Below are 26,812 nucleotides of genomic sequence, written 5' to 3'. Positions count from 1 at the left end.
GCACAGCAGCTAAGTGTGGATTTCTGTTGTATTATTCCCATAATTCTTAACCACCATAGCTCGCCTCCGCATCATCATCATCATCAGGGAGGGGGGGGGGGGGCAATGGCTACTGGGATGGGGAAGAAGCTGACATCAATATTTTCTGCTGCATTTTACACATTCACGCACATTAAATACAAATCTCAGGCACATTAAGCACAACACTCACGCACATTGAGTACAAATCTCACACACATTAATCCACCGCACATTCGCACGGGAACCTTTCACTATATATATATATATATATATATATATATATATATATATATATATATATATAGGATTAAATGAGGATTTATCCTTAAGTGAGGACCTGAGGACTTATCTAATTCTTTCTTTTAAATAAGTCAATGACTGTGATTTAATTCTATGAAATGAATTTAATTTTTCGTATTCAATTTGTTGTGCATTCTATCCCAGGTTGTTGTGTATTCATAGTGTGATTGATGTGCATCCATCCTACTTTGTTGTGCAGTCCTTCTTTGTTTTGTCATAGTCTTTAGATCACTCCAAATGGATGATCTGGATTAGTCCTCGCATCCTCACCAAAGGATAGGTCATCACCTCATCTGGAAACATATATATATATATATATATATATATATATATATATATATATATATTTCAATATGTATAAAAAGAAACTGAATAACATGTCTCACATATTGAGTGCATATTGCCAAATGAAACTGTAGTTATATCAAAATGATACTTTAGTACAGTTGTGTTGTAATGAAATTATAGTGTATATAAAATGAAACTGAATAATAGTTTCACATATTTGAGTGTATATTGTCCAATGAAATCGTAGTTGAATTAAAATTATAATTTAGTGGTGTTGTAATTAGACTACAGTGTGTATAAAATGAAATTCAATAACGGTTGCACGGTAATAAGACTACTGTATGTATAATGTTAAATAAACTGTAGTTGAAACATAATGAAACTTTAGTTTTGTTGAAACGAAACTACAATGTATTTAAAATGAAACTGAATATATTATACAAATAGAATTAATTACAGGAAACATGTGCCATTCCTTTTCATTAAAAGAAACGACATCGATTTGAACCATGGTCCATAGTAAAATTTGCCATATATGTGTAGCAAGGCTTTGTAGTAGAGTGAGTTGTAGTGTGGCAACAAACATTATTACATGGATCATGATTCATACTTCATACAGCTGTGTGAACCATAAATAAAAATACATTTTTAATATACTAGAAATATATTATTTGTATAGTGAAAGTATATTATTTTATATATTATTAAATAATACATATTCAATACAAAAATAATATATTTTTAATATATTAAAAATGTACTTTGTATTCATGGTTCACACAACTATCTGGACCATGATCCACACAATAATTTGCCGTAGTGTGGTCCCTTAATTCATTGGACAAGGCAACGTTTATGGGCCCAGCAGACTACTATTCGGCCCATCCCAATAAGCGTGCAGCTTGGCCTCTACCAATGGGGGATAAGCATATATCCCGATTCCCGCGTACAGGCGGGATCGCTGATTCCGGGATTCGGAGTATGCAACTTTCTTTAGGTAAATTCCCAAATTTACCCTTCCCGTTCATATTCTCTCTCCTCATCCCAAACTCAAAGACAAAACTCCTTTTTAGTGAGAGAAAGAAAGGAGATCATCGTCGTCAGCAACTTCATTCCCCCTTCTGCTTCACAGCTCACCCATATAAATTACAAAAATAATTTCTTTTAATTAATACTCAATTTAGTTCTCTACAATTGAATCCTAAACAAAATTTAATGCTTAATTAAATCTTCGACTTCAATAATTTTATTCAACTGTATCTTCAGCTACTTGAATCAAGGACTAAATAAATAGACAAAACTACTATAATTGATGACTAAATTAAGTATTCGATATGAAATTATTAAATTATCTAAGAGATGATTTAATTGGATAAAATTATCAAAGTCGAAAACCTAATTAAGTATAAAAAAATCAATAACTAAATTAGGTGTGAATTCATTTTTTTTTTTTTTTTGTAATTTCGAAAAATAGGAAAAACAAAAAAGAAGAAAAGGGGAGTCAAAAAAGAGAATAAAAGAAGGTGTTATTCCAGGAGATACCCTTCTCTTCAAATTTGCCAGCCCAGCATAGTCCATAGTCCATTCGGTAAAAACGAAAATAACTCAAAATTCCAGTCTTAAAAGCTCTCCCCTCCCCTTCCCTTCCACCCCACCTTCTCGTCGGTTCAGTGTCTCTGGACAACAACAATAACTCGAAGTTCCGACAAGGGGATCAGTACGGCGTCGTTCTGTAGATCGCATGACGCCTCTCCCATGAAGTCTCAGATCTGGTGACGTAACCGCGCAATCCTTTCATCTTATTTTTCTGTTGAGAGAATTCGGTGAAAACAAAATTTAACCAACGGATTTGGTCAAGCATGGACGGGGATGAGCTCCGGTTGATTCTGTCGAAATCGAAAACGGATGTGTGGACGCTGATAGAGGCGGCGATTGAGGTGGCGTCCGTCGACTGCGCCGATGAATTCAAGGATCGGCGCGACGGAATCGTCGAGAAGTTGTATTCCAATCGCTGCCGCAACTGCAACGACGTAGTCAACGCTCACTTTGCGCCCAACGGCGTTGCGAATTACAATAGCGTTACCAATATCGAGAGGCACATCAGTAAGAGTCCTTCCAGTCCCGAGTCTAATCATCACCGTCATGATGATAACGAACGGGAAGAGGGCGAAGAAGAAGAAGAAGAAGAAGAGGCTGATCCGTATGGAGGCTTGTTTGACGATGAGCAGACCAAAATTATCAGAATCAAAGAGCAGCTTGAAGATCCAGAACAGGTTTATTATTTTTCTTCAAATTAAATGCTTTTAGAATTTGTTTGGTTTTCGTACTCAACTTAAAAAGTCTTGTTTTTGGGATTAATAGCCTGAAGAATCTGTGATTGAGCTGCTACAAAACCTTGAAGATATGGATATTACATTTCAAGCTCTGAAGGTGAGTTTAAATAAATAAATAAATATAAATTTTCTCGATGATTACTTGATTTGATATATCAAACTTTTAATTGATTTTGGTTAGGATACTGATATTGGAAGGCATGTGAATCGATTGAGGAAGAATCCATCAAATGAAGTTAGGAGATTGGTGAAGCAGCTAGTCAGGTTTGAATTTCACTGACCAAAAAAGAATTATAAACAAAAAATGTGTTTTGGTTTATTTTTGGGAATGAAGCAGTTGATGAGTGGTTCAACTGTGTTGCTTCTGAGTCTTGAACACGTATTTCATGAAGTTTTGGTTGCATTAACTACACATGTTTTTGTTTTTGTTTCTTTGCAGAAAATGGAAAGAAACTGTAGATGATTGGGTTAGGCTCAACCAACCTGAACAAGCATCTTCTAATCTCATTGGTATTGTTCCAAAAGTAGTTTTAGCACCACTTTAATTTCTATAGTTTTATGCTCAAATTGTGTATTAAATGATGATGATGGTAACCATAATTTGTAACTAATGGATTTGGTGGCAACAGCTGATGGAGACTCACCCCAGCAGAACTTACATAAAAATCAGCACAATGGTCATCACCAGGTTAATGCTCTAAATCAAATTATTAATTTCTTATTATAAAGACCAAAAAACTAAAGTTGGAAAGTTCAAACTTTGAAGGTCTAAAGTGGTTATATGGTCTTTTCAGGTACCTGATTTTGGGTATTCTCCAAATCCTAGAAGTAAGCATCAAGATGGAATCACATTCTTGCTCACCAATTACTTTTATTATACTTTTCAATTTTAATCAACTTGTTTTGTACTTCTTTTAGATGGGAGTTCAAGCTCAGACCGGAATAACTCAGAACCAGAGCAGAAGCCAAAATCGTTTCCTCGGAATGAAGCACCTCCCAGACCACTTCAATCTGCTCCTAAGCCCGCTTCAGCTCCTCCCCCAAGCGTATATGCTCCATTCATTCTCATCCACATAGTTGCAAAGCATTTGGCCTAACATAGATTCTTAAATCATAAGTTGCAGTCATTTATGTTAGGGGGAGATTTTGAAAGTACATGCTGTCAATTGCATGGAACTGGAGTTTCAAAGGGGCTGGGGTTTGAGGATTTAATGATGGATTTTCAAATGTAGGATTGGTGATATATCTTAGTTGTTCACTAACATATGGTCAGATTAATCCAATTGCTGCGACCGATTGTGATACAGGTTCTTGTGCTATCTTCTAGTTAACTAATATAGGAAGTGTAATGCACACAAGATAGTTGTCTTATGCAGTTGTCAAATTGATCTATTTGATTAATTAGACCAATTTTTGTTCCAAGTCATATTAGAGTTGCTTAATTGGCCCCCAGCTCTATAATAGGTTTCATGGCTCAGGATAGTAGTAAGCATTTGTCTTTTACTTCTAGATGAAGATTGAACACAACTTTGCATGCATAATGTATCAGATGGAATGTTTTTGATAACTTGAGGTGGGTTTTTGCAGAGGCCTCCGAGGGAATCAGTGATGGATATGGAGAAGCTAAATTCAGCAAGGAGGAGGCTTCAGGAGAACTACCAAGAAGCACAAAATGGTTTGGTTTTACTGCTTTGGAATCTATTGTAGTACTAGTAGACGTGCTTTTCCTTTCGTCCCATCTTGCTATTCTTACCCTATTGATTGACCGGGGGGTTGTTTCTTTGGTGTGTATTGCTTGCTTTGTGAAGCTAAAAAGCAAAGGACAATACAAGTGATGGACATTCATGAGATTCCAAAACCGAAAAACGCCTTCTTTGCCAAGAATAAAGGCGGCTTTCAGGGAAGGCATCATCGCTGATTTGTTGGAAGGGCTGTTTGAGTGTACAAATAAATACTCTCTGCTTTTATTGTTACGGCGCACTACCTACGGCTTACGTTTGTGATAACGGGATTTTACCAAAAGTGGGAAAATCCCTGTTGCTGCATTTGTTTTTCCTTTGCTACCTACATTACACTAAAAGCACATAGGCCTGCCTTTTTATTCATCTCTATTATATGAAGTTTATTTAGTCTTGGTGTTGGATGAATTGCTGAAGTTATTCTTGCTTGCAGGCTTAGTACGAGTGTTGTCGGACACTGTTTGCATTTCCAGACGAGTTAAATAACAGCATTTTTTGGATGGTTAAGCCCCCGTTATGATTGTGTGATAGAATTTTAACGGGAAAATGGTCAAATAAGCCCTAAACTTTGCAATTAAATTCACAAACATGTTATTTTGGAGCAATGAAACCCAATAACCTGTCGGTGAACTTTTGGCAAATATCTAACCAAATCTCAACAAGCTAGGTCAAATACCCGGCGACCGATATTGTCGGTCGTTGGTATTTGACCTAGCTCGTCGGAACTTGGTTGGATGTTTTGTCGGAATTTTAATTTACTTGCAATTATAGGTCATCAACATATGATTGGGTTTTATTATTTTAAAATAACATGTTTGTGGGTTTAATTGTAACTTTTAAAATTTTAATGACCTAATTGACTTTTTTGGTAAAGTTTAAGAGCTTATTTGATCATTTTCTCAATTTTAACACTTTATATTAAAACTTCAATTGTTTATAAAAAAATTGAGATAGAAATATTATAAACTTAATAAATATAGAGACTATTTCATTTAAGACATAATATTTTTTTTTATTAAAAATGTAATACTTTTATTTCACTAACTAAAAAGTAAAAAGCATTACGGTTCTTGTAAGTTTTATATAAGTTTTTGTGATAAATATGTTATTTTCAATAAATTAAATATTTTTTTGGGTCTGATCTCAACTCATTTTGTATATGCTTTAATAACTTGTTGACCATTTTAGCTTTCTCAAATTAATTTATAGTGTAATGTACTCGTACTTATTAATTGGATAAGTTTTTTGAGAAATAAAAATTGAATTAAAGAAAATAGAGAATTTATTTACTTGTATATTTGGGAAAAAGAACACATAGAATAGAGAAAATTTGGAGAAATGTAAAAGTAAATGCAGTGCAAATCACTCAAATAGTCGCCATTATTTGTAATACAATTATAAGATGGTATATTCTAATTAGATCATATTAGTATATTACAGACAAATTAAGATTAAGATGATAAATTCTAACTAGATCTTGTTACAAATATACTGAGATTACTATATAAATAGAGTCGTAATTGCATGAATCGTAAATAAAAAAGTATTGTATATTATTTGTGTACATAAAGTATATTATTTGAAAGTAAGTACTAACTACTTTTAATACTATCAAATAACGTACCCTTTGTATATTAAAAATATAAACTTTGTATTTATGAAAAATACATTATTTGAGTACTGAAAGTATTTAAGTATATTAGTTTGCATACTAATTATCAAATAATTTACATTTAGTACATGAATATAATGTATTTTTAGTATATTAAAATGTATTTTGTATTAATGAAAAATATATAATATATAATTTGAGTAATGTAAGTACATTATATAAGTACTAAAATTATATTATTTTGTATATATCAAATAATGTACATTTAGTACACAAATAATGTACTCCGTACTTTTTGTATATTAAAAATGTACCTTGTATTCATGGTACACAAAAAAAAAAAAAATAAATAAAATTGCCATATAAATATTATGAGTTAATTCAATTTTTTGTCCTAGATTTTAGTCTTCTTTTTTTCCAGAACATTCATCTTTGGTCCTAGTATTATCATGGTATGACCATTTTTTGTCCTCCATCAATAAAACCATTTAAATTCAGTAAAATACAAAGACATTTAGGTCTTCAATTATGAATTTAAAAAGAAAAAAAATAGCGGGTCAACCCACTTTGTGTGTGTGTGTGTGTGTATATATATATATATATATCGAATGGCATTGTACTTAACGACATTTCAATGATTTTGTTGGAACAAAAAATAGAATTAAGTCTAAATATTATTGTATTAACATATGAAAATGAGTATATTAAAAAATGGAGAATCAACTCATGGCAAGAGAAGGAAGAAGAAGAAAAGAAAAGGCCCAAAGTAGTAAAGGGAAATGCTATATATATATATATATATATATATATATATATATATATATATATATATTCAAATGAGGATAAGTATATTATGGAAGACTATGCGGACAGGTGTAGTCGTGTGTCATTAGTCTGTATATCGTGTGCATGACCTAATATAGTCGTGTGCCATAGTTTGTATGTTGTGTGCATATGGTTGACAGGTGTAGTCGTGTGTCATTAGTCTGATCTGTATGCCGTGCGCATGATCTAATGTAGTCGTGTGTCATAGTTTGTATGTCGTGTGCATAGGTTTATTAATTAATAAAGCATGTGTACAAAATCTGATGTTTACATGTATGCTAGTGTGTCATTGTGTATTAAATTGTGTGTATGATACTGTCGTGTGCCCATCATTTGTCAACACAATCCTCTATATATCACCGTTCTCATGTGAACTCAACCCTATATATATGTAGAATGAAATGATATTTGTATTAAAACTTAGGATAGTGTGAATGAATTAATTTGATTGTAAAATGAATGAAAAATGGCATCGACATGTACAAACAAAACATGAAATAGAAATAGAAAAAGAATTTAGAAGGAAGTTATGGGCTCGGAGCACAAAAAGATAAAAGATATAATTTTATGATGGAGAGTCTATGGATTCATTGACTGAGTTTGGACATTTTTTACACTCATAATTGAGACATTGTGGATGGTTGAGTGCTTGCTTTGTAGGCGTGGCGTGAATGTGAAAGTGAATGCCATAAAACAAATTCAGACTTTGTCGTATATGATTTGGCTTCTTTTGCTGAACAAAAATTCCCCTAATTTCGCGTTTCTTACTTTACATCCATAGAGAATAGGTCCACACCGGTTTACTAAATTTTAGTCATTCTCATAAATACTTATACTTAATACTTAACCAGTAAGTTAAACTCATACGAGCTTCATTAAATTTTTCTGAACTAAGCAATAAATTAGGTTAATACTTAATTTAATCATTAACTATAGTTATTTTTTTTTTAATCAAAATAATAGTTTTTCTCGATTTAGTTTTAAACGACTTTTTGTGCTTAATTAGGTCTTTGACTTTGATAATTTTTCCCAAATAAAAAAACTAAATCTAGAAAAATCACTATAGACGACGAGTAAATTGAGTAAAATCACTAAATTGGATATTAATAGAGGTGAAATTACCAAGCTATCTTAATAGAGGATTCAATTAAGTAAAACCATCAAAGTCAATGACCTAATTAAACACAAAAAGTCACTTAAGACTAAATAAAAAAAATCACTATAATCGATAACTAAATTGAATATTAACTCGAATCTACTGATTTATTAACTGATGAGATGAATTTCTCTTTATTTTTGGGGTGATATTTCAGAAATATACAACTTTTATCTCCGATCCTGAGCTAATACCCTAGGAGGATGATCAACAAATATGCACACAGTGGCAGACCCAGAAAACTTGTTCAGTGGGGGCGAAACGCATTAAAACAAAAGAGATAGTTTGATAAAAAAAAAATAAAACACTTAAAAGTATAGAATAAATATTGTTGGATGTGGACGAAAAATAAAACACATCAAAACTTTATAAAAAATATTCATAACAAGATATGAAACATAATTAATTTGATAAAATAATTCGAACAAAAAATACATTATAAACACATCTCATTATTAATATAAAACACATCTCATTATTAATATAAAAGAAAGTTATATATATATGTGTGTAAATCTCACAATTAATTAATACGAAGTATTTAAAAGTCATAAAAAATATAACATAAACGAATAAACCTGCACACACACCGAGAATTCAAATCTTGGCCATTTACAAAAACAAAACACACGCCTTTCCACTTGATCTAATCATCTTTTGTTAACTTTTATCTATTTTATTACACATATACTAAAATTTGTACTATATATACATACAAAGATTATATATGAGATGAGGGCGGGGATGAGGGCGGGGTAGAGGGGGGGGGGGGGGGGGAGGGCAGCTGCCCCTACGCTGGATCCGCCCCTTTATGCACATTGGCCTTGATTAAGGAACGATTTAGTATTTTTTTTTGGGGGGTTAATATTTGAAATTGTGTTTCGCAAACTTAAATTAATATTGATGAATATTCACCTTCTATTATTGAGATGTAGCGTTTTATGTGTATCTTTTAACCTTACATTTATCTAATTTATTTAAATTTTAAAGTGACAATACATTTTGATAAAATTCCTCGGTAATTTTAGGGTGCAAGGAATCAAAGGAAGGAAGATATTGCAAATTAGACGGAGTAAACTTGTGGGACGAATTGGTAAAATGCCTCCCTTCGGAAATTAAAAGCTGCTCTCACATGTGCACACGGTATTCCGTCTACGTTCCACTTGCTGCAGTTACATGTTCGTTCAGCCAAGTTGACGTGAAAATGATGGTAAAGACCGTGAACCATGTATCCAGAAATTATAGCAACGCCGTAAATGCCAAGAGTGTCATTATATCTTTCAATGTTTGCATTTTTTGACTCATTTTCTCTAGCAACCAAATCTTCATGAATCTTTGGCGTGAAAAACATTTGCTGCTGATGCATCATCTCCCCCGTAGTACGCCTATCGGCAAATATTGTTCGTAACTTGTGAAAAGTTATTCGTGCGATTGCCGTGACAGGCAACATTCGGCAACTCTTAATCGAGTTATTAAATGACTCAGATAGATTGGTTGTCATAATGCCGTACCGATGACCCCATCGTGACATAATGTCCATGCCTCTTCATTGAGTTCTGCCAGATAGTTGTATGCATTGGGCCAGTTTTGTTGGATGGTCTGCTTGTTTTCATTGAATTGATTTGTTGTAACAGCAGTACCAGCTTCCCAAATCAATCTACGTAACCACCGATTTCTGCTGACCTTTGTCAGGACATTGCTCTGAAGGTGTCAAAGGCAATACCTACGTTTCACTCGGCCATGCAATTGTCTGACGTTCTTAAACGCCGCATCAATTCCAGCATGTCTATCGGAAACGATGCACATTGAATCGTAATCGGGGAAGACATGTTCAGCGAGTAGTAATAGAAACCAAGTCCAGCTAGCAATTGCATGGCCCCTGTATGCACATTGGCCTTGATTCAGGAACGATTTAGTATTTTTTTTTTTTTTTTGGGTCAATATTTGAAATTGTGTTTCGCAAACTTAAATTAATATTGACGAATATTCACCTTCTATTATTGAGATGTAGCGTTAGGGTGCAAGGAATCAAAGGAAGGAAGATATTGCAAATTAGACGGAGTAAACTTGTGGGACGAATTGGTAAAATGCCTCCCTTCGGAAATTACAAGCTGCTATCACATGTGCACACGGTATTCCGTCTACGTTTCACTTGCTGCAGTTACATGTTTGTTCAGCCAAGTTGACGTGAAAATGATGGTGCAGACCGTGAGCCATGTATCTAGAAATTATAGCAACGCCGTAAATGCCAAGAGTGTCATTATATCTTTCAATGTTTGCATTTTTTGACTCATTTTCTCTAGCAACCAAATCTTCATGAATCTTTGGCGTGAAAAACATTTGCTGCTGATGCATCATCTCCCCCGTAGTACGCCTATCGGCAAACATTGTTCGTAACTTGTGAAAAGTTATTCGTGCGATTGCCGTGACAGGCAACATTCGGCAACTCTTAATCGAGTTATTAAATTACTCAGATAGATTGGTTGTCATAATGCCGTACCGATGACCCCAATCGTGACATAATGTCCATGCCTCTTCATCGAGTTCTGCCAGATATTTGTATGCATTGGGCCAGTTTTGTTGGATGGTCTGCATGTTTTCATTGAATTGATTTGTTGTAACAGCAGTACCAGCTTCCCAAATCAATCTACGTAACCACCGATTTCTGCTGACCTTTGTCAGGACATTGCTCTGAAGGTGTCAAAGGCAATACCTACGTTTCACTCGGCCATGCAATTGTCTGACGTTCTTAAACGCCGCATCAATTCCAGCATGTCTATCGGAAACGATGCACATTGAATCGTAATCGGGGAAGACATGTTCAGCGAGTAGTCGTAGAAACCAAGTCCAGCTAGCAATTGCATGGCCCCTGTATGCACATTGGCCTTGATTCAGGAACGATTTAGTGTTTTTTTTTTTTGGGGTTAATATTTGAAATTGTGTTTCGCAAACTTAAATTAATATTGACGAATATTCACCTTCTATTATTGAGATGTAGCGTTTTATGTGTATCTTTTAACCTTACATTTATCTAATTTATTTAAAATTTAAAGTGACAATACATTTTGATAAAATTCCTCGATAATTTTAGGGTGCAAGGAATCAAAGGAAGGAAGATATTGCAAATTAGACGGAGTAAACTTGTGGGACGAATTGGTAAAATGCCTCCCTTCGGAAATTACAAGCTGCTATCACATGTGCACACGGTATTCCGTCTACGTTTCACTTGCTGCAGTTACATGTTTGTTTAGCCAAGTTGACGTGAAAATGATGGTGCAGACCGTGAGCCATGTATCTAGAAATTATAGCAACGCCGTAAATGCCAAGAGTGTCATTATATCTTTCAATGTTTGCATTTTTTGACTCATTTTCTCTAGCAACCAAATCTTCATGAATCTTTGGCGTGAAAAACATTTGCTGCTGATGCATCATCTCCCCCGTAGTACGCCTATCGGCAAACATTGTTCGTAACTTGTGAAAAGTTATTCGTGCGATTGCCGTGACAGGCAACATTCGGCAACTCTTAATCGAGTTATTAAATGACTCAGATAGATTGGTTGTCATAATGCCGTACCGATGACCCCCATCGTGACATAATGTCCATGCCTCTTCATCGAGTTCTGCCAGATATTTGTATGCATTGGGCCAGTTTTGTTGGATGGTCTGCATGTTTTCATTGAATTGATTTGTTGTAACAGCAGTACCAGCTTCCCAAATCAATCTACGTAACCACCGATTTCTGCTGACCTTTGTCAGGACATTGCTCTGAAGGTGTCTAAGGCAATACCTACGTTTCACTCGGCCATGCAATTGTCTGACGTTCTTAAACGCCGCATCAATTCCAGCATGTCTATCGGAAACGATGCACATTGAATCGTAATCGGGGAAGACATGTTCAGCGAGTAGTCGTAGAAACCAAGTCCAGCTAGCAATTGCATGGCCCCTGTATGCACATTGGCCTTGATTCAGGAACGATTTAGTATTTTTTTTTTTGGGGTTAATATTTGAAATTGTGTTTCGCAAACTTAAATTAATATTGACGAATATTCACCTTCTATTATTGAGATGTAGCGTTTTATGTGTATCTTTTAACCTTACATTTATCTAATTTATTTAAAATTTAAAGTGACAATACATTTTGATAAAATTCCTCGATAATTTTAGGGTGCAAGGAATCAAAGGAAGGAAGATATTGCAAATTAGACGGAGTAAACTTGTGGGACGAATTGGTAAAATGCCTCCCTTCGGAAATTACAAGCTGGTATCACGTGTGCACACGGTATTCCGTCTACGTTCCACTTGCTGCAGTTACATGTTTGTTCAGCCAAGTTGACGTGAAAATGATGGTGCAGACCGTGAGCCATGTATCTAGAAATTATAGCAACGCCGTAAATGCCAAGAGTGTCATTATATCTTTTAATGTTTGCATTTTTTGACTCATTTTCTCTAGCAACCAAATCTTCATGAATCTTTGGCGTGAAAAACATTTGCTGCTGATGCATCATCTCCCCCGTAGTACGCCTATCGGCAAACATTGTTCGTAACTTGTGAAAAGTTATTCGTGCGATTGCCGTGACAGGCAACATTCGGCAACTCTTAATCGAGTTATTAAATGACTCAGATAGATTGGTTGTCATAATGCCGTACCGATGACCCCCATCGTGACATAATGTCCATGCCTCTTCATCGAGTTCTGCCAGATATTTGTATGCATTGGGCTAGTTTCGTTGGATGGTCTGCATGTTTTCATTGAATTGATTTGTTGTAACAGCAGTACCAGCTTCCCAAATCAATCTACGTAACCACCGATTTCTGCTGACCTTTGTCAGGACATTGCTCTGAAGGTGTCTAAGGCAATACCTACGTTTCACTCGGCCATGCAATTGTCTGACGTTCTTAAACGCCGCATCAATTCCAGCATGTCTATCGGAAACGATGCACATTGAATCGTAATCGGGGAAGACATGTTCAGCGAGTAGTCGTAGAAACCAAGTCCAGCTAGCAATTGCATGGCCCCTGTATGCACATTGGCCTTGATTCAGGAATGATTTAGTATTTTTTTCTTTTGGGTTAATATTTGAAATTGTGTTTCGCAAACTTAAATTAATATTGACGAATATTCACCTTCTATTATTGAGATGTAGCGTTTTATGTGTATCTTTTAACCTTACATTTATCTTTTTTTTTTTTTGAAAGTTAACCTTACATTTATCTAATTTATTTAAATTTTAAAGTGACAATATATTTTGATAAAATTCCTCGGTAATTTAGGGTGCAAGGAATCAAAGGAAGGAAGATATTGCAAATTAGACGGAGTAAACTTGTGGGACGAATTGGTAAAATGCCTCCCTTCGGAAATTACAAGCTGCTATCACATGTGCACACGGTATTCTGTCCACGTTCCACTTGCTGCAGTTACATGTTCGTTCAGTCAAGTTGACGTGAAAATGATGGTGCAGACCGTGAGCCATGTATCCAAAAATTATAGCAACGCCGTAAATGCCAAGAGTTTCATTATATCTTTCAATGTTTGCATTTTTTGACTCATTTTCTCTAGCAACCAAATCTTCATGAATCTTTGGCGTGAAAAACATTTGCTGCTGATGCATCATCTCCCCCGTAGTACGCCTATCGCAAACATTGTTCGTAACTTGTGAAAAGTTATTCGTGCGATTGCCGTGACAGGCAACATTCGGCAACTCTTAATCGAGTTATTAAATGACTCAGATAGATTGGTTGTCATAATGCCGTACCGATGACCCCCATCGTGACATAATATCCATGCCTCTTCATCGAGTTCTACCAGATAGTTGTATGCATTGGGCCAGTTTTGTTGGATGTTCTGCATGTTTTCATTGAATTGATTTGTTGTAACAGCAGTACCAGCTTCCCAAATCAATCTATGTAACCACCGATTTCTGCTGACCTTTGTCAGGACATTGCTCTAAAGGTGTCTAAGGCAATACCTACGTTTCACTCGGCCATGCAATTGTCTGACGTTCTTAAACGCCGCATCAATTCCAGCATGTCTATCGGAAACGATGCACATTGAATCGTAATCGGGGAAGACATGTTCAGCGAGTAGTCGTAGAAACCAAGTCCAGCTAGCATTATTTTCGGAGTCAACTATTGAATAAGCCAGTGGATATATTTCTTTGTTTGCAGTGTATCCGCATGCTAGAAGGAGATGCCCTTTGTACCGGTTGTACAAATGTGTACCATCAATACAAATAACTAGGACGCAGGAGCGGAATCCATTAATTGCCGGCTTGAAAGCCCAGAATGCATTCTTGAAATGCATGTATTCAGAACCACGTAGTTCGGAAGGAATACACTCCATCTCGACAATCGTTCCCGGGTTGGACACTTGCAAGTTACACAAGAATTGTGGGAGATCATTGTATGACTGTTGGAAATTCCCGTACTACATTTCAATGCATTTTTGTCGGGCGTACCATGCCTTCCTGTACGAAATGTCCACACCGTAATGTTGACTCACATCAACTTGGATGTGTTTGATTTTGTACTGTGGGTCAGCAGCGATCTTTTGGAAAATCAAATCGCTAATTAGTGCGCTGTTACACATTCTGTCTGCCCCTCCTTGGTTGTATTGTACTGTGCAGTCATGTGTATCAAAGAACTTTGTCACCATCCATTGAGAAGATGCCCCATGCAATTTCCTTGCTGATAATGTCCAGCCACAAGAAAGAATTGCATGGAAATTTTGACACGAGACTTTCCAATTGTTTTTTTTCTTGTGATTCGTTATGAAGCTCCGCCTCTGATGAATACTGTATGTTGATACAGCTTTTTTTAGTGTGGGAAAATCTGGGAAAACCATTCCGATGCAGATGACATTTGTTGAGGGGTCATACGACATCATTTCTTGGTCATCCCTCTCTGTAAACCCGTGGCTGAATGTCGTTGTCATTTGTGGTATTGGAGAATGGTAGAAAGGAATAGCAGAATCAGGGATAGTTGTACCTCGACCACCATATTGTTGAGCAGTTTGTCCCATAGTTTGGAAGTCAACTGTAACTGGTTCATCTATGTCCTCGTCCGTAGTATAGTCACTGCTTGATGGTATTGATTCGGGTACATAACTCTCATCTGTCTCCGAAGAAGTTTCCACGATCGTTGAAGAAGATGGTGTGGCATGAGAAGTATAACTCCCGAAATAAGATGCCATAATAAAATATTGAATCAAATTGTGTTGGCGGGTATTGAAAAATTGGTTGTGGTGTGTATGGTAAATAGAAAATTTGGATTTGGATCTTGCTTGAACAGTGGTGAGCCTGAAAAAAAAAATGAACACATGCGGAGGGTAAATAAAGGGGAAGAAGCAAACGGACTAAGCTAGTCCAACTGTTAATTATTTTTAATTTTTATTGAAGTTGCACTCTCCTAGTCCTACTGTTATTTATTTTGTAAATTTTATTTGAAGTTGGACTCCCCTAGTCCAATTGTTTAAAGTTTCCATCCATATTTTATGTTCAGTTAATGATAATGCAGTTAATGATAATAAGCATACATTTGCGCAATTTTTTTTTTTTTTTTTGAGAATATTTTGTTTGAAATAGAATATTTATATTCAATTAATGATAATAAGCAATTATAGTAATTTTTATTTTTTTTTAACAATACACATTGAAGTAATGATATAAGGATACATAGTAATTTTTATTACTTTGAAAGTAGATGTTTATATTCTTCAATGATTGCATCAACTCTCATAGCATGTTCATGAGTCTCCCGTGCTATTTCGTGCTGCATACGCTCAAAAATCTCGGCCTTAGAAGTTTTTTGTACATTGTGATTTGTGGTACTATTTGAACTGCAGTGTCTTCCGACATCGTTTTGTTGATTGTTTATGAATTTGTTGAAAGCTTGAATGGCTTCATCTTTACTGGTATATGATTTATATAAATTGTCGCTAAATCGATGCACTTGAGCTTTTGCGTCCTCCCAGTTTTCATATATTCCTGGTTGTCGACCGATAAACACAACATATGTCTTCACCTAATATTCAATATCTTGTTAGGGGAGTACTATTAATATAATGAAGACAAACCAAAGTGAAGAGTACATACCATTGTAGTTTAAATCACAAGCTTGATGACTTGGTTGAAGTGGTATAACTACAAATGATATGCTTATTGATGAGCAAATAAATGTTTCCTCCTTTCCAATATGGTATTCAGGAAACACATAAATTGTATGGTCTTCACAAAACAAAGAAATTGATGGGGCTTTAAATAGGGGTATTGTATAATCGGTATGGAGTAGTCCAACTACAATTCAATATTTATTGTTTTAAATATTTAAATATTTATTTTGACATGCTATTATATCACACTTTTTTTTTGAGAGAAGATATGTTTTGGGAGAAGATATGAGGATAAAGTTGGACTTCCCTATATAAGTCAAACTTTACAATATAATCTGCAAATTTTTTTTTCGAAAAAAGTGTTGTCATATGAAGTAAAGTTGCACTCCCCCACTCCAACTTTACAATACAATCACAAATATTTTTCGGAAACAGGCTTGCAGAGGCATGCACCAACTTTATTGTTTCGAAAATTGGATGCACAAAATTTGGTTAGTCAAGTCAAACTTTAAGTCACAGTTTACAATAGAATCTGCAATTTTGAAAATTGGATGCACAAAATTTGTTTAGTCAAGTCAAACTTTAAGTCACAGTTTACAATAGAATCTGCAATTTTGTTTTGAAAAAAGTGTTGTCTGAAGTAAAGTTGATCCGGCAGGGGGGCAGTCTCAATTTCATCAAGGTTCATGTGCAATAGAGGCTCATACTCGGTGCCGACCACGAATTGACGCGCGGTGTCAACAATATCCCTTAACGCTTGCTCGTGGCCATCCGGATTGTTAAGTGCTTGAGTGCCTCGTATGGTCAACCTTGTTAAGGTATGCATCTAATCATAAAAACAAAAATAATCAACTACTATTAAAAACATCATAACCATTTAAAAGATATGTAATCCAAATAATAAAAAAAATTAACATACTAACCGCTTCGTTGAGTGAAACCGCACACTACACAAAACCCTCGTTTTGGTAATGCATTGGGTTACCAATGACACGGCGCCCATGCCGGTAATACCAAACCCGGTACGCATCGTGCGCTTGCGGTAAAGTAGTAAGATTCATTTGTACGACATATTGATTTCGTAAATTCCACACAGCAATATGCTCCTGATGTTTCTCTAACCAATTTGTACCTGTATTGCCACGTTGGTCAATGTCGTGCAACGCTTGCGAGTATACCATAGATGGTGGGGTAACTTGTAACCCATGGAACTGCCTGCAAAATCGCTCCGGATAATGATATTCCACAACATGATAGAAGATAAGTGGCACATGGGCTGTCCAAAGCGCCGATCCGGCCTTACAGTAAAATGGCAGTTCCCCGATCAATCCAACATATGGAGTAAACACGAACTGTAAACGAATATTATAATTCCGGATTACTAACTTACGAATATATTATCAATACAAAAAAAACAAGACTTTTTTTCAACTTACCCTTTGTTCCAAATTGATCACGGTATGCGATTGTGGTGTGATTTGGCACTATACCCCATGTGTGTGTGCACACCCACCTACAACAATAACATTGCAAACAAAATATAATATAATTCTAGAATGATTAGTACATGTAATACGTAAAAGGATATTTACCGATATGCAAGAGGGTAATCTGAGATCTCTGTGAGTGGCAGAACACCTTGTGGCCGTACCATTGGCAACCTCTCCCATGCCCAAATTTGTAGAAGAAGAAAACAACCACAAACCGTTGAAGTTCTCTGCCTAGCACCTCTGTACAAGGAACGGTACAAATATCCCAAAACAGCCGATCCCCAGCTGTATTGTCCACATAAGTCAAAATTTCTAATATACTCTAGCAAGTATGTATTATAATACACCTTGCTTGTGTCCGGAAACAAAAAACCATTTAATAAATGAAAAATTAAACGGCGTGTTTCCAAAATCACCGATTCCTGTGTGCTACCCTCGTTTAACTGGCCAACCGCCGGAACCACAGTCCCATTAATCTTTGTCCTGGTCATGAATTGCGGTGCCAAATAAAATCTAAGCAGTTCAAAGCAATTTCTCACAACTTCAGTTGGTTCATATACAGTATCGTCCCCCGACACTGGCAACCCGTCCACCTTCAGCCCAAATAACACTTCCGCATCCTGAAGTGTTATTCCAACCTCACCAAATTGCATATGAAAGGCATGCACTTCCGGCCGCCATCGCTCAAGAAGTGCAGTAATTAGCCCATGGTCCAATTTAATGGACGTCAAACGAGAAATACCGTAAAATCTGGCAGTACGTAGATGTTCTTGCACTCGAGGATCAAGTGCGACATCGCACACTGTTATGGTATCGTACCGTGCAACTTTCACTTCACAATCGTAGTTGGGATCGGTCCAAATTGCTCTACTACGATGTTGCCTTTGAAACGTTAGCACACTTCCATCAATAGGTCCATGATTCACTCGTTGTGCCATAACTATCCTAAATAACAATCAATGATGAAACATTTTTAATCAATGCCATATATTAGTATTTGTATCTAAATTATTATCATGAATTGTATTAATTTTATATTCATGTCATATATTAGTATTATAAATTTGTATTTATGATAATCACATAATTATAAAAAAATTCACAAATTACATAATGATAAATTACATTATCGATCTCTAATATTTATGCAATCATACAACACTTACACTACAATCATAAACATAAATTATGCCACAATCATAATAACAATCATGACATAGAAAAAATACACTAAAATAATAAACATACATTATGCCACAATCATAATAACAATCATGTTATTAAAGGGTATGAATTAAAAACAATCATGTACATAACCACAATCATAATAACAATACAATCATGTACATAAACGGCCTAGTCTAGGCCGTTTGTAATTTTTAAAAAAATTACAAACGGCCTCGACTAGGTTATTATAAAAAAAATTGTTAATGTACAGAAATGGCCTAGTCTAGTCCGTTTCTAATTGTAAAAATATTTATACACGGCCTAGACTAGGCCGTTTCAATCATTTTCCAGAGTCATTGTTTGATTCATTTTACTTTCAAAAAAACCACAAATGAATCCAGTTTTCAACAAAATAAACTGAATTAATAATGCCTAGACTAGGCATTTTTATAAATAGTGCTTTTTCTAAAAAACTGAATTCATTTGTGGCACATAGTCTAAACTGAATTCATTTGTGCCTGAATTCATTTAGGCATTTTTTCAAAAATAAATAGTGTTTTTTCTAAAAAATTGAATTCATTTCTATTAATTCCTAGTCTAGGCACATAGTCTAGGCCGTTTATTTTTGTGCTTTTTCTAAATAATGTCTAGCCTAGGTCGTTTCTATTTTTTTTTATCCGAATCGCACCGATTCCAGAATCATTCAAACTGTATATTGCTGGATTAATCAATGGAAAGTTTCAAAAAAACCACAAATGATTTCAGTTTTAAATCATAAGCTATATACAAAGTTTAAAAAAAAAACCACAAATGATTTCAATTTTCAATCAGTTTTAAATCATAAGCTACATACATAAGAAAAAAAAAAGAATCTGGTAGCTACATACATCAGCGTATTCAAAATCATGCATTATTGCCAAAGCTATACATTTCTAAAAAAAAAAAAAAAAATGAAGCTTTCACCATTAATGGAGGAACTAACCTTTAGATGTTATTAAAGCAAAAAGCAAACCTCCGGAATCCGCCTCCAACCGCCGTCTCCACTCTGTCGGAAGCGCCTCCTACCGCCGTCCCTCGCCGGAAACAGTCAGCCACAGCCGCTAACAGCCGTCGCGCCCACTTCCGGGAACCAGATCCACCACTGCGCCTCCGCCCTCCGTCGCCCCACTGCCGGAACAAGTATTCCCCTGCGCCTCCAACCACCGTACACCTCCATCGCCTCCAACTGCTGGACCGTCCAAACAGCCACCGCCGACCACCACTACAACCACTGTTAGTAACCGATTTTTGGGACCACAAATCTCTGAGACCACAAATCTTACTTTTTGCTATTTTAAAAGTTTTGTGCTGGGACCATAGAAAAATTTCGTTGAGGGTAAAAAAATGGGGAAGAAAGAGGAAGGAGATGAATATATGGGAGTCAAAAATAGGGTTTTTACATTATTGGGAACCGTATTATACACAATATACAATAACTATTAAATTAAATAATATAATACGTGTGTTCTAAAAAAAAAATAATATAATACGTAAACAAACCGTATGGTATTTGGAATGGTAAGTCTTTTTAAAATGCTATGCCCTATAGCGTTTTTCCTATACTCGGACTCCACCAGCACGGTTTTCCCTGCTACGTAACCCCACTCCATGCATAGCCTTTTTCGTATCCAACGCCCATATTTTGCACCCTCGGCAAAAGCACCCCAAAAGAAATAGGGAACCATTAGCTGTCTTGCACCACCGAATCTTGTTAATCTTCTCCTCAATCTCCAAACTCTTGAGATAATCAAACTGAATGACAATAAGCAGATACATAATTACAACTTTACTTGAAAACCGACAAATAAGCAACAGAAGAAGATCTCATAAATGATTCAAGCAGTGCCAACAGAGTGTTGGGTCTTGGACTGCAGCGGTGCAAGCATCTTTTTGCCCAAATGGACCACCTAATCTCCCTTTACAATCCATAATGCCTTAATAGATTACACAGATTTGGCTCTTGATTTTTAGGAAGTTAAATATTTCATAAGCTTTTGAATTTGAAAAAAAAAAAGGATAAAAGCTAAAGCAAATATGTTATCATCGACAATACAATTGGCGAGGTGGCTTCTCACCTGAGATTTACGACGACCGCAGCGATAGACAAGGAGAAGGCCATAACCCCGGCGCAACGAAAGTGAGATTCCGGGCAACAGGTGCAAAGAAAAAATATATACATAGAATGACCGATTTTCCCCTAAATTAAACAAATTAAAATGGATTAAAAGGATTCCGGCGACAATTTGCCAGCAATTTGGTCAGATGAACCTAATCTGTTAAAAATTACATAGTTAAGGTACTAAATTGTTAGTTTTTAAAGTCGTGGATTAAAATTAACAAGACCCTAATAGTCATAGGACCAAAAGTGTAATTTTCTCTTAAAAAAAAAAAGAAGTCTCCGACCGTCTCCATCGAACTCTCTGCCTTCTCTTCCACCCAAAACACCACGCCATTAGCGCTACCACTCCGAGCCGAGCCAGAGATAGGAGTAGCACCACCGCCAAGGTCGAACATCCTATTGCCACCGCCGTCGCCATTCGCCTCGCGGTCGCTGCCCACCGGCCACCGTTGCAACGCCAGCCAATCGACGATTTGCAGAACACCCAAAGCTTCGTCGTCGTGTTTCTCTGAGTTCCGTCGCCACCACTGCTCCTGGTCGTAATGCCGTCTGTCGCTAGGAGGGGAGCTAGGAAGCCCAGCCTCTCCGCCGTTGTCCCCTCTTTCGCTTCCAGATCCATGGAGACAAAACAGTCGCCATAGATCTGGAATCAGCTTTCTTCAAGAATTTTTCTGTATACTCCTGTCTATATTGTTGCCGCCATTGAAACGAAAACTCCTGAAAGGAATAGACAACAAGATTGATCTTAGGAACCACAACTGGAAGTCTCTCAAAGAGGACAGACGCCATGATTTTATCGCCGCTCAAAGATGTGCTGAACCATCGTTTTGCTAGCAAAGCTGGCCCAAACACCTCCACATTTTTCGCAACCTAAGAGATGCTAGTGGAAAAAAACAAATAGCATCAAAACCAGCAAAGCTTTACCAGATTTGAAAATTAATTTGTGTATCTGCATGACATATCATGGATTTTTTTCAAACCCTAATGAGTGCAGAATAGCAAGTGAAGACCAAAATTGGAGAAGAGAAGCATGGTAGAGACCTATATTGACGGAGTAAAGGCGGCTGTGACGGTGGAAGTGACGGAAAGCCGCCGGGCGAAATTTCTTTTTAAAATTTTTAATTAATTACTTGTTGGTAACCTGCCACTGCCTTCACGTTACGTTCGATGGCTAATTAGGCAGTTCACTCTGGTATCAACCTTACAAGATCCTATGGACAACCAAAGTGAACTGCCTCCCCCCACCACTGAGAACAATCCTGCCGACTCCTCTAACCGGTCAGTGGCCGCGGTTTTGCAATCTGAACACTGGAATCCAAACATGCTTCAACAGGCACATCATTACGTGTCTATAAAGCTGACTGCCTCGAACTATTTGTTCTGGAGAGCACAGCTCGTTCCCTTCTTGTGCGGTCAAAACCTATATGGCTTCGTAGACGACACCAATGCCCGTTTGCCGGAGTTCAGCGTGGCGTCTTCGTCGACGGCAACTCCAATGCCCAATCCTCTCCACGCCGTATGGGTCCAACAAGATCAATCCATCCTAAGCATGCAGATATCGTCGTTGGCAGTAGAGGTTTTGTACCTTGCAATTGGACACTCGATATCCCGATCCGTGTTGGTGGCGATTGAAACCGCACTTGGCTCCACATCCCGTGCGCGATCCCTGAGTCTTCTCACGCAGCTTCAGAGCCTCCGCCAAGGAGATTCGTCACTGGCAGAATACCTTGGCAAATCCCAAGTGTTGGTGGAACAACTCGTTCAAGCTGGACGACCTATCGAGCTAGATGAGCAGAATCTTCATGTCTTTAGAGGCCTTCGACCGGAATATCGGTCCCTCACCACGAAGAGTGCGCCGTTAACCATCCCAAAATTCGTCGACCTTCTTTCGACGCACCAGTATCTCTTCTCGGAGGACGCGACTCCGGTTACCCATGCTTTGCCGGCTGCCTTGCTCACGCAGCATTCCAATGGTCGAGGTCGTGGCCGCAATAACAGAGGGCAACGAGGAAGGGGTCATCGTGGAAGAGGCGGAGTGTGGTGTCAAATTTGTGATGCTCTGGGGCACACCACTCTTACATGTTACATGCGGTTTATTGATGTTTCTGGACATCACGACTCTTCCTCGCAACCGAGAGCCAATGCCGCGCCACCACCGCAAGCACACCTGTTCTTCCAGCAGCATCAGGAAGATCATAGCACTGCCCCGTTTGCTAACATATGGTTTTCGGACACTGGTGCCAATACCCACGCCACCCCGAACGTCGATGCTCTCAATGACGTAGAACCATACACAGACGTGGAAGCACTCAGAGTCGGCGATGGCTCAAGTTTATCTATACACAATACTGGTAGCTAAAGCGTTTAACCAAGTCCTGGGCATAGACTACCTTGAAACTTACAGCTCGGTGGTCAAACCGACAACAATCCGACTTCTACTAGCCTTTGCGGTCTCAAACCGACGGGCTATGCAGGAACTCAACATACATAACGCCTTTCTCAGCGGGTGCGTCGATGAAAAGATCTACATGTGGCAATCGCCGAGATATGTCGACCCCAATCACCCTGAACATGTGTGCATGCTACAACGGTCTTTGTATGGCCTAAAACAGGCCCCTCGGGCATGGTTCAAAAGGTTGCACGATTTTTTAGTGCAAAGTGGGTTCGTCCCTAAAAAACGGACGTCTCTTTATTTATTTTTGAATCCGGTGATATGTGTGCTTATCTGCTAGTCTATGTAGACGACATCCTTTTTATTGGGAAATTATGACACCCCGTAATCCGGATTCTATTAAGGGATTAATTAAGTAATTAATCCTAATCCAATTGGTAATTTAATTCTTTAAATTCCTGAAAATTCAATAGTTGGGGACTAGTAATTGACTAGTCAACCCAAGTCAAGAGGTTGTACCTAAAGCTTTGTGAATAGTTCCCTTGTTCCCTTACACCTTCTCATCTTAGTAAGGGCAAAGAAGATATTTCCTTTATGATTGTATTCCAAGTTAACCTAGGAGACATCTCTCATTTCTATCCTAACACTTTCAAAGCAAAAAGCTCTCCCCTCTCTAAAAACCTAGCTAGCTTTCTCTCCAAGTTAAGTTTAGACTTTCCAAGATCTTCAAAGTTTGCCTCCAAGATTCCACCTTTCCTACTCTTGAGCATCTAGGAGGGTAAGATCAAGCTCCTTTTGTGTTTTTAGGGTAAGATCTAGGAGGGTAACACACACACACACACACACACATATATATATATATATATATATATATATATATATATATATACATATATATATATATACATACATATATATATATATATACATACATATATATATACATACATACATATATATATATACATACATATATATACATACATACATACATACATACATACATACATACATACATACATACATATATATATATATATATATATATATATATCCGTGATTTTTTTTTTCAAAATAATTAACTGTTAACTAAACTAATGTAATTCAGGATTAAAATTCAAAAAGCTGTTCAAAACAGTTTTTTTTATTAACTTTTTGAGAAAATAAATTATACTCTTAAAGGTCATTTGACATGTAATCAACTATCAGCTAACTGTAACTAATTTACCAAACATCTTTCTATAAGCAGCTAATACTATCAGTTAATCAAACCCGCTAACAGCTATAAGGTATTTGCCACACACCCTCTAAAAGAAAAAGATACCTAGTCAATTGTTGATTTGTTTTACCCAGCTTTGAGGCTTTGAAGTTTGAAGCAACAAGAAAGTGAAGAGACCAAAGGGAAGGAAACGAGTGATTATATTGACCATAAAATAAAACCGCGTCAAGTCCAAGCCGTTGGAACTTGGAAGCAACACCAAGTCAATGACGTAATCCAAAACAAACGCCTGATCAAAACTAGATACTATACAGTACCAATTTTTTATACCCAAGCCAAAAATTTCCTATTATTAGCAATTCTTTATTATTATTATTATTATTACTATTACTATATTCCATGCAATATATTAATTAATTAATTAATTAATTTATAAACCTGAGATCGAATTTCCAGCCACCTTCTTTCCCACCTCCCCGCAGCTTCTCAACCAAATCCATACGCTGAACCCAATGCACTTATAAAGTTTTCTAAACCAATTTACAGACTAATATAATTTACTATCGTGAGGGAGAATTGAAAAAAAGATCATCAGATCGATCAGAGTGGAAATTATTATTGATTTCTCTAAGATGGCAGATTGGATGTCGTCATGCATAGGAGAATTTGTTGCAGACATTGACATGGCAATGGCGGCGGAGCAGCTGATGCAGCTCAGCGGAGAGGACGATGGAGCCGCCGCCGATGAGAGCATAAACGGCACAACATCAACCGCCGGCGACAACAAGAAGAGGAAGAAGAGATCAGAGAAAGTGGCGATGAGAGAACGTAATGAGGATGAAGATGATGAGGTAGTGATGGCGCCCAGAAGGGTGAGGAAATATAGGTCTCTTCATAATCTCTACATGCTCACCAAACCTATCACTAATTTACACCAATAATATTGTTTAACTTTGCGATACAAATTTATGTGTATTTGTATATACATCCATCAAGTTTAATTTGGGTATTAATCAGAATTAATGGAAAACAATTATATTATTCTTAAACTTGGAAGCAATTCAATGCTATACCGCTGCTCCTCAAATCTTGTTTCCAGTTTCCGTCTAGACTCTAGAGATTGATGAATTTGTTTAATTTTCTAGTACGTGTTATTAATTACTCATTCATATTTTTTTGTTTGAATACCAAAGAAATTAAATAATTAAGAAAATTTATTAGGTTAGTTATGGCATACCTAAATTCCTCGACCAAAAGTTTGAATCCCAAACTCCAATGACCTTCACACTTCGATCCGACAACAGAGCATTTGAGAGAATGTAAACCATGGTGACTCAATGACTCAGCAGACACGATGAAATGCTGGTGCCCGAAACTATCACTGCAGAGTTTTCAAATGCTGCATACTGAACCAGTGAGCTAAGCTCATGCGGAGCGTACCTAAATTCTATTCTATATACTGTGATGATAAAAGCAATAATAGATTGTATGTGTGGAAGTACAAACGTCCTATCTAGTAATAACTGCATTTGTGGATATTCAAACAATTGGAACCAGATCGATCAGATGTAAATGATGGAGATTTTCCATCCTTGTTTCTTTTCCGTCAGGAAAAAACATAAGTTATATATTAACCTTATGTTGGTTTTATTGGCCACTGGAGTAGTCAAACGGCGAGTCAATAGTTCAACACAATCGAAAAATTAAGACAATAATTGCCAGAAATATAATTATTTTTATTGCTTTCTATGTGCATGTAAAAGCTTAATCATTTTCAATGTGTTCTAAGCCTATTTATACAAGAACTAAGAGACCTGAATTAGGTAACTCTAACATGCCATAAATACAACTAATCTTCTTTCCTAAATATAATTGATCTTCTATCCTTATAGTCTTCATGTTTCCCGCTGCTTTCCGCAAGATCCGCTCCTCAAATCTCTTCTAGACTTCGCCGTATCCTCCGCATTTGTCCGAGTCCTCTTTGGAGTCGGCAAATCACTCCTTC

At 36.7% G+C, this 26,812-nt stretch overlaps 2 protein-coding genes across 2 annotated transcripts; both read left to right on the top strand.

Annotated features, from left to right (window-relative positions):
* Positions 1 to 2,176: 2,176 nt before the first annotated feature.
* Positions 2,177 to 5,097, top strand: LOC109174753 (probable mediator of RNA polymerase II transcription subunit 26c). The gene is made up of 9 exons (XM_019323995.1): positions 2,177 to 2,882; positions 2,971 to 3,039; positions 3,124 to 3,206; positions 3,382 to 3,452; positions 3,572 to 3,630; positions 3,737 to 3,770; positions 3,861 to 3,988; positions 4,530 to 4,617; positions 4,751 to 5,097. Exons 1-9 carry the CDS (start codon positions 2,469 to 2,471, stop codon positions 4,858 to 4,860), a joined length of 1,056 nt encoding a protein of 351 aa, XP_019179540.1. The 5' UTR covers positions 2,177 to 2,468; the 3' UTR covers positions 4,861 to 5,097.
* A 20,156-nt stretch (positions 5,098 to 25,253) lies between these two features.
* Positions 25,254 to 25,871, top strand: LOC109174740. Its single transcript, XM_019323989.1, has 2 exons — positions 25,254 to 25,406; positions 25,440 to 25,871. Exon 2 carries the CDS (start codon positions 25,440 to 25,442, stop codon positions 25,746 to 25,748), a length of 309 nt encoding a protein of 102 aa, XP_019179534.1. The 5' UTR covers positions 25,254 to 25,406; the 3' UTR covers positions 25,749 to 25,871.
* The last annotated feature ends 941 nt before the right edge of the window (positions 25,872 to 26,812 follow it).

The sequence above is a fragment of the Ipomoea nil genome, unplaced genomic scaffold (genome assembly GCF_001879475.1).
Source record: "Ipomoea nil cultivar Tokyo-kokei standard unplaced genomic scaffold, Asagao_1.1 scaffold0656, whole genome shotgun sequence".
In the NCBI taxonomy this organism is placed as follows: Eukaryota; Viridiplantae; Streptophyta; class Magnoliopsida; order Solanales; family Convolvulaceae; genus Ipomoea; species Ipomoea nil.
Note: the sequence above shows the minus strand (reverse complement) of the source record. Positions and strands in the feature narration are given on the sequence as shown.

Excerpts from the sequence above, each read along its gene's own strand:
- LOC109174753 (XM_019323995.1), top strand. The coding sequence starts at position 2,469 with ATGGACGGGGATGAGCTCCGGTTGATTCTGTCGAAATCGAAAACGGAT. Across the intron at positions 3,989-4,529 it reads CTTCAGCTCCTCCCCCAAGC|AGGCCTCCGAGGGAATCAGT; the intron begins GTATATGCTCCA and ends GGGTTTTTGCAG. Across the intron at positions 4,618-4,750 it reads CTACCAAGAAGCACAAAATG|CTAAAAAGCAAAGGACAATA; the intron begins GTTTGGTTTTAC and ends TGCTTTGTGAAG.
- LOC109174740 (XM_019323989.1), top strand. The coding sequence starts at position 25,440 with ATGGCAGATTGGATGTCGTCATGCATAGGAGAATTTGTTGCAGACATT.